General features: G+C 57.5%; 1 protein-coding gene across 2 annotated transcripts; it reads right to left on the bottom strand.

Moving 5' to 3' along the window:
* Positions 1-454: 454 nt before the first annotated feature.
* Insig1 (insulin induced gene 1) lies at positions 455-7,776 on the bottom strand. Of its 2 annotated transcripts, XM_069997202.1 has the most exons (6): positions 7,711-7,776; positions 7,187-7,546; positions 4,710-4,834; positions 3,821-3,987; positions 3,105-3,204; positions 455-2,150 (listed from the first exon to the last, which is right to left on the bottom strand). In XM_069997202.1, the coding sequence occupies exons 2-6, from the start codon at positions 7,518-7,520 to the stop codon at positions 2,121-2,123; spliced, it is 756 nt and encodes a 251-aa protein (XP_069853303.1). In that variant the 5' UTR covers positions 7,521-7,546; positions 7,711-7,776; the 3' UTR covers positions 455-2,120. The 2 variants fall into 2 exon arrangements, with proteins under 2 accessions (XP_069853303.1, XP_069853304.1); XM_069997203.1 differs by lacking the exon at positions 7,711-7,776 and having other exon boundaries at positions 7,219-7,298.
* Between the last annotated feature and the right edge of the window lie 412 nt (positions 7,777-8,188).

Raw genomic sequence — 8,188 nt, 5'->3', positions numbered from 1 at the left:
CATGTCTTGGATGTACTGGCTCCAACTTGTACCATAAATGTCCTGGGCTGTGTAACATCTTGCCATCAGTGGTGACATGAATGTGGAAACAAGATGCTGTTTGGAGCTGGCTCCGCACGACCCGACCCCTGGGAGCACAGCGCCAGCTCTGACAGGCAGCAGGCCGGTGGAGACCTGGGGCTGGGTACCAGGACACCATGCCAAACTCCAAGGCACTGGCCAGGAGCGCGGCCTCCACCGCCCGCCAACCTCGACCTCCGGAGAGCAGGCTCAGCGCCACTGACCGCAGCTGTCTTCCAACCATGGAGCTGGGTTCATCTGTCTTCCAAGAGGCCAGGGCGGAGCCTGTAAAACTCGATGAATTGAAAACATTTTCCTATTAACAAAGGCAAAAGTCTACACGAAGAGTACTAATCCCTCTTTGTTTTCAAAGAAAAACTCATCAACACAACAGTTGGTTTTGAACCTTTAATAAAAGTAAAAAATGCAGAAAGAACACAATGTCGAAAACTTAGGGTGAATGTGAATCTCACTAGCCGTTCAGAGCTGGGAGAGTGCAACTTTTGTCCATGATTTTATAGTTTTATAAATTTAAATCACTTTGGTTCAAAGTATCTGCTATGAACTATTGGCAAACAATTTCTTCAGATTCACCTTGTTTGGCTACATTATTTCTAACTCATACTTCCAGTTTAAGAGGCAAGAACACTATGCTGTTTGTGCATAACCAAGTACGTCCTTGAGGTTCGCTCACTGCCTTGCTCTAGTGACTGCTGATGCCATCAACCGCTGACATCAATGAAACATGTTTTCAGGTTCAGAAAGTCTCTAAGGGGTCACTCTGAAACTCAGAAGATCTATTCTTTTTAAACAAAATTCCTCTATAAAACAAAAACTAGTTTCAAAAACCTCAAGGTTATTTCAAGGTATCTTCTCAAAACAAAATACGCAAAACTCGAACAAGGGTCCCCGGGGAAGGGAAGCTGCCGTCAGCTGGCAGGGGTGGGTGTTGGTGCACCCCCACAGTCGCCTGCCTTCCCAGCGAGTCACTCCCGCAGAATTCAAAACAATGCCAAGTACAAAAAAAGTACATTTGTAAGTAAAAATGACTAAGCCCATAAAAGGAGTCCGCCGGAGGACTCAGGCTCAGCGAGACCCACAGGAAGGAGCCCGCCCTGCGCGGCTCTGAAATGAACACCTCACGCATTTAAAAAAAATAAATATTTAAGAGAATACAAGGCTCAGATTGGTTTTCATAGACATTGCACTTGAAGTTAAAGACCCAATACTTGCAAATCAGGTCCAATATGGTCTATGCCATTCAATGAGTACACCGTGCGCACCACTACCATTGGACACGGAGCACGCCACGCGTGGGACACAGTGGCAAGCGCTCTTCTTTTTACAGGCAATCACAGATTGCAGGTCCCATAGGGCTGTGGGCACACGCCACCCCGCCAGCCTGGGCCAACAAGGCAGCAGGGGCGGGGGGGGGGGGGGGAGAGAGGAGAGGTTGGTGCCCCAAGACCGGACGCGCACGGGCATTCTCAAGGGTGAGAGTGTTGCGCCACCTCGCATCACCATGTCCAGTCTCCCGGCGATTGTCTGCACGAGGCCGGCGGGCAGCAGGAAGGCGGTGCCCACCGCGGGCCGCAGCAAGCCAGAAGCGCCTGGAGGCGCCGCCACGCCTCCCGCCCATCTCTCCTCTTGCTGCGGTGCCATTTCCACACAACCCTATGTTAAATTTTTCTGGAGACACAGTTCCGTTCCACACGCGTGGTCTCTGTTAAGCACCATCATCCTGTCTCCTTTGGGCACTGACATAAAACTGCTGTTGGTAATTGAGTTCAAGTTCTAGTTCAAAGGTTTGAAATATGGCAACTTGTTTTGAATAGCATGAATGAAATCGAATACTGGGGAAACTGCCCCCCGCCCCCCAGGGCCGGTGCGGCCCAGCTGTCCTGCGTGGCACCCACAGGGGTGGGGCGGGCAGGGCAGGTGAGACCTCAGGTCAGGAGTTCTTATCTCTGTCTTGCTATGCCAGGCTAAGTGGACGTCTTCCAGGAGTCGTTAGCAGTCAGCCCGGTGTCCAGAGCATCTGTCCAGCGGCCAGGCCCCGCTCAGTCGCTGTGTGGCTTCTCCGGAACACCCTACGTGAACAGAGAAAAAGACCAGTCAGTACCGAGTGGCAAGGCTCCTGCCGTCAATGAAGCAGGTCCTGACAGTGCAGGCTCGCACACAGGACCCTGGCTAGGTGGGCTTGGGGTGCACTCTGCCCGTGGCTGATGCCCCATAGGAAAGCTCCAACTCAGAATTAAAAAAAAATTCCTAGTACCACGGTCTACTTAACTTTTGTGTCAGCTGGAACTCTACCACTTGAGCCACACCACCCGCCAGCCCTGCTTTCTGGTTAATTGGAGATGGATTCTAACCAAATTTGCTGCCAGTCTGGCTTCAAATGGCAATTCTCAGCTTCCTGAGGCGCTGGGATTACAGGACCACGCCACAGGAGCCTGGACGGGGCCATTTACCTGAGGAAGGGGCTTCCCTGCAAGCCTCCTCTGCACCTCAGCCTCCACTACAATCGGCACACCTGCCGTCACCCCCAGAACACCAAATGGGACCCCTGCACACCACCACTCTTGCCAACCCTCATGTCAGGCTTTGTGATTGTCTGCATGGTGAGCCCAAGTGGTTGGTGTCTCAAGGAAAGCAGACTCAGGACGGAAGCAGAGTGAAACCTCAGGTTGTACGCGGCTTGGCCACCGAGTCTGATGCTGTTCACACTGAACTGGGCTGGGCGCACCCCGACACATGCATGCTGTGATGCCGTTCACGCTGAACTGGGCGTACCCCGGCACACGCCATGCTGTGATGCTGTTCACGCTGAACTGGGCGTGCCCCGATACATGCCATGCTGTGATGCTGTTCACACTGAACTGGGCGTACCCCGACACACGCCATGCTGTGATGCAGTTCACACTGAACTGGGCGTACCCCGACACACGCCATGCTGTGATGCAGTTCATGCTGAACTAGGCGTACCCTGACACACGCTCCGCTGCACATACCAACCCACCCACACCCAGCCAGGAGGTACTCACCATCGCTAACTGCCGTCCTATGTTCCCCACTGTAACGCCGCCTGAGAAAAATATGCACGGAAGCCACGAGCGAATGTAGAGAAAATCTGGCGACGTGTACCTGGAGGGAAAACAATGCCTTAAGCAGTCGGTCTACCTGGGCTTTGGCAACAGGGTGTACAGGGCGCTTCCCAACCAGAAAGGGCTTCAAGAGGTCCACAGTGCTCTCCCGCCTCTCCTTCACATCAAGTTGTGGACAGTACATTCATTCATTCATTCATTCATTCTTTTGCGAGTCAGTATTCGTGCTTTAACTCGGGGTCACGTTTTTGCTCAAGGCTACCCCTCTATCACTTGAGCCACAGCACTTCCAGTTTTCTGGTGGCTCATTGGAGGTAAGAGTCTCAGACTTTCCTGTCCAGGCTGGCTTTGAAGCATGATCCTCCTATCTCAGCCTCCTGAGTGGCTAGTATTCCAGGCGTGAGCCACCCCACCGGCGCCCGGGGCAACAGCTTTTTAATGAGTCCAGAAAAGAAGCAGTGCTGGAGCCTTTCCCTCCTGCCTGCATCTATCTGAGTGGCTCTGCAGACAGCTCACCAAAGCAGGGAGACACCTATGCGAACAGTGTGTCATCAAGGCCGGGGCATCCACACACACACATACACACATACACACACACATACACACACACACACACACACACACACACACACACACACACACACACACACACTTACTGGTAGACGCCACTGTACACAAGAAACTGGGTGATGAGCGTGGCAAGGACGGCGATGGTGACGCCCAGGCCCAGGCCGCTCCGCGAGCGGTCGAAGGTCCACCACAGGCCCAGGGACAGCGCTGCCAGGGTCAGGGACAGCTGAACATTATTGGCAAAGTCCAATTTCTGGTCAGGCACAAGTTAAGGAAGTTTCATAGGATAGGAAAGATAAGCCCACAAAAACTATCAGGTGTTTATTATACAGCATCATTATTATTATTAATCCACCATCGGTAACAGCTACAGATATAAACAGGGCGAGTGACCACGTTATTTCACTATGAAGCCTTGATTGTTTCCCCCCTTTCTTGTTCAGTAATCTGAAACCAACACGACTCCTTCCACATCTGTGTCCTGCCACCTCGCTAGGACGCCTGTCCAGGAAGCCCCTCAACAGCGAGCCTAGCGGCGGGCCGGTGCGGGGCGTGGCTGTCCCGTGGAAGCACTGTGCCCTCTCACCCGCTCTAAGGAAACCCTGTCTGCTAAGCGTTTCCTAGGAAACCCAGGACCACTTTCCTGAACAGGTCATTGTGCGCAGACATACAGCACCTCGTGCAGGGTGCATGTGCCCACCGCTGCCGAGGGCCTCCCGTGACGGGCCTGGGTCTGAGGGGAGGCAGGGCCCGTGGCCACGCCCCACGGCCTGGTAGCCAGAGGAACCACGAGGGCGCAAGCTGGAAGGACAGAAGGAAGCCAGAAACTGTGGATTTCTGAGAATGACAGTCAGCTCCCAGTGCTTCCTGACGGGAGACCTGAAGGAATGGCCAAAGCGTTCAGAGAAAGTAATAAAACGCCTCGACACAAGACCTCACTGCGTGCTCCGGCCGAGGCTGGCTGGGGAAGGATACGGCGCTGGCGTGGTTAATGCCCACAAAGACAGCGATGCAGCGCATGACGCTGGCCCACTCTCTCTTGAACTTGTGAGGCTCGCCGAGGTGACGGTCCATACAGGGGTAGAGCAAGCCGACCACCGCTGCCAAGAGGAGGGAGCGTTAATGCACATTCTCACAGTCACTGCCAACACCCAAGCCAGGCTAGCCACCACCACAGATCTCATTTCATATTCATTTCATATTCGTGTACATGCTGAGTATCCCAATCCCCACACAATCTTGAAAAGTTTGGTGAGTTAGAATATGTACATGAATCAAGGACTTGATTATCCATGGTAAACAAAGACAATATTGAAATACACAACATGCTATTTCCTTAAGTAGTCAAAACTAATGACTGAACAATACTTTTTTTTCTTTGAACTCAGTGCCTCACACTTGCTAGGCAGGTGCTCTACCACCTGAGCCACACCTCAAGCCCCATTTGCATTATTTTTAAAGTAGTCTCGCTTGATGCCCAGGCTAGCCTGCTTTCTACTCTGACTTCCCTAGGTAGCTGAAAATGACAGCAGGGGCACTATGCCTAGCCGTTGACTGGGATAGTCTCACAGCTTTCTGACCGCCTTGCCTCCTCCACGTTCTACTTTCATCAAGTGATTCCTTTTCACAGTGGCAAGGTAGACACCCTGGAGCTCCTGTGCAAGCCCTTGTAGTTGTGGCAACGGTGCTGACCTCAGTATGGGGCTGGGCCTGAAGCCCTGAGGAGCACTGGACTGTTTTAAGGGGCTCTACTAGCAGAGGAGAGGAGAGCCTGTGTGTGTGTGTGTGTGTGTGTGTGTGTGTGTGTGTGTGTGTGTGTGTGTGTGTGTGTGTGTGTGTGTGTGTGTGTGTGTGTGTGTGTGTGTTTGGGGGGGAGGGTTAGGGGCAGAGCTCTCCCTGTCCCCCTGTGGCCACGCCCACCAAGGAGAGGGGGGCTCAGACCAGGAAGGGAAAACTGGGCTGCTGGCGCCAGGCTGCTCCTGGTGGACGTGACTCCTCATGTTTGTGTCCTCATGTGTGAACTGATGGGGCTTATGTAACTGGAGGACAGAGGACAGTGAGCCTCGCAGCCCACAGCTAGGATGCCTTCACAGAATCCTGAAAAACATGTGTACAACAGGAAGGTGTGGTGTTCCAAAAGTGAAAAGTGAAGCAGAGACAACAGTGAGCAAATACAGACTGTCCAGACACAAGTGGGGTGTGACCTGTGGGCCCTGGGGAGCTGGGCGTCTTCCATTCACCTAGCCCAACAGGAAGGAATTGGGCATCAACGGTGAAACAGAGCTGCAGACCTGATCCAACATTCAGCCAGGACTAGGAGGAATCATCTGAGATACTCATGGAATCCCTAGAAAATGCCTCTAAGCATTTCATTTTGAAGATCAGGTTTTGGGCTCAAAGAAAGAACTACTATGCTCAATGAAACTGAACTTCAAATGTGGATCTACTTCTCCAGAGAACTTTCAAGGGTTGGGCTGGCGTTGGTGGATTACTTGCCCACCAAGCGTAAGGTCCCGGAGCTCTTCCTAGTTTGGTTTGTATATCATCAAACCCTTAAAGTTCTTAGAGAAAAAGTTAGGATCCTTTCTGACAGCAGAGCAACCACCTTATTATGCTTACCGCTTAAACAGGAGGGTATCCTGCCTGGGGAACACAGTCCACCCAAGGCCCTACCCAGGCTATTCCAGGTGAGCCCTAGGCTGGGGAGAGGGCGTGCGCACTGGCTGACCGAAGCCGTGTAGCTGTGGACACGAGTGCAGTGCACACCACACCGCTCTGCCTTCCTGCCTACGTGTGGAATGTGGAGCCACGCACAACCGGGCACAGAGAGGGACAAGCCAACAGTGCACCGAACGCATGCACACAGAAAGAACGAGGCACCAAGTGACTAGTGGAATCAGGGAGGCTTCCCTGCCAGTCTCTGGGTTCATGGGTGGAGGCGTGTTCTGGGCAGCTGGCGGAGCTCGGGCCCTGACTACAAAGGATTCAGGGGGCTGGAGGGTCACAGTCACCCAACAGTCTCTGTAAAGCCAGCCAAGTGACAACCAAGAACTTGCACTGTCTGCTTGGGCCCATGTTGGACGGCCGGGTTCTAAGCGGGTCAAAGGCGACCGGGCCACAGGCTTGGTGGCAGGGGAAGGTGGCCGCGCAAGAGCCGGGGCCAGGTGCAGAAGCCAGTGCGGGGAGGCGGCGCCCCGCCGACGCCCTCCCGACAGCACGTGAGTTTGTTTTCCTCATCCCGCCAGCAGCCAATCGGCGGGCGGCACGGCCCTCACCAGTTCCCCGCGCGGCCAATCCCGGGGCGCCGGCTGGGTGAGCGCGGGCGCCGCTGTCACCGGACGCCCGAGGGACGGGTCGGGGCTCCCCGGCTCGCCGCCTCCCCGCGGGGCTCGGCGGGGCCGGGCCCGGGCCCTCTGCCCGCCCTAGTCCCGCCGGAGGAGGGAGGCACTCACCCGCGGCCGTCCCGCAACACGGGGGCACCCACCAGGCGGAGGAGAAGGCGGTGGCGATCACCTCGTCCGGGAAGAGCGTGACGTTCCTCTGGACCTGCAGCAGGTTGAGCACCAGGGCCAGGACCACGCCGACCAGGAAGAGCACGAGGCCGCGCTGCACCAGGTGGCGATGCCGGCCGCCGGCGCGGCCGCTCGGCCCGGCGGGCGCGGGGCCCGGCGCGCGCGGGGCCGCGGCGATCATGCCTCCCGGGCGGGCGGCGCGCGGCGCGCGGCTGAGGGGCCGGGCGGCGCCGGCGCACGGGCGGCTCCACAGGTGGTCGTGCAGCCTGGGCATCCGTGCCCGCCGCGTGCAGGGCGCTCCTGCGGGACGGCGCGGGGCGAGTTGGCGCCCGGGCGGGACAAAGGCCCGGAGGCCGCCCGCCCGGCCCGCCCCCGCGACCCCCGGATCCCGCCCGGCCCGCGTCTCCCGTCCCCCGCGCGGGGCGGGCCGCGCCTTCGGACCCCCACCCGATCCCGCCGCGTACCTGCCGAGGGGGCGGCGGCGGCGTCGGAGGAGACTGAGGAGGAGGAACGGGAGGAGCCCAGGGACGGCCCAAACGCGGCCGCAGCGGCGGGCCGGCGCGCGGCTTATATAGCGGGCCGCGGCCCCGCATCACGTGACCTCGCCCGGCCTACCCGCCGCCCGCGCGCGCCTCCCGGGGGCGTGGCCCGGCCCAGCCCCGCCCCGCACGCGCGCCCGTCCGCACTGGGTCTGGTGAGGCGGCCGCAGCCAATCGGAGGCGGGCGGCCCATATGACGTGAGCACACGCCACCGCGGCCCGCGGCCCGCGTCCGGCACGCGCGCTCGGGCGGACGCGCGCCGCCCGGCGGGGTCGGGGGGTCGGGGGACCGAGGGTGGGTGGGGAGCGGTGACCCAGGATTCCCGGCCGCCCTCGCTTCCGGTCCCGCGGGCCGGTGAGGCCGCCGGCCGCGTGGAGACCCCGGAGCCCTGGGGAGCGGCGC

The sequence above is a fragment of the Dipodomys merriami genome, unplaced genomic scaffold (assembly GCF_024711535.1).
Source record: "Dipodomys merriami isolate MVZ:Mamm:240054 unplaced genomic scaffold, mDipMer1.0.p SCAF_5, whole genome shotgun sequence".
In the NCBI taxonomy this organism is placed as follows: Eukaryota; Metazoa; Chordata; class Mammalia; order Rodentia; family Heteromyidae; genus Dipodomys; species Dipodomys merriami.
Note: the sequence above shows the minus strand (reverse complement) of the source record. Positions and strands in the feature narration are given on the sequence as shown.

Coding starts and splice junctions, on each gene's coding strand:
- Insig1 (XM_069997202.1), bottom strand. CDS start 7,520: ATGCCCAGGCTGCACGACCACCTGTGGAGCCGCCCGTGCGCCGGCGCC. Junction 4,835..7,186: donor GTGTTGCGGGACGGCCGCGG/GTGAGTGCCTCC, acceptor TCCTCTTGGCAG/CGGTGGTCGGCTTGCTCTAC. Junction 2,151..3,104: donor TAGGACGGCAGTTAGCGATG/GTGAGTACCTCC, acceptor CTGTTCACGTAG/GGTGTTCCGGAGAAGCCACA.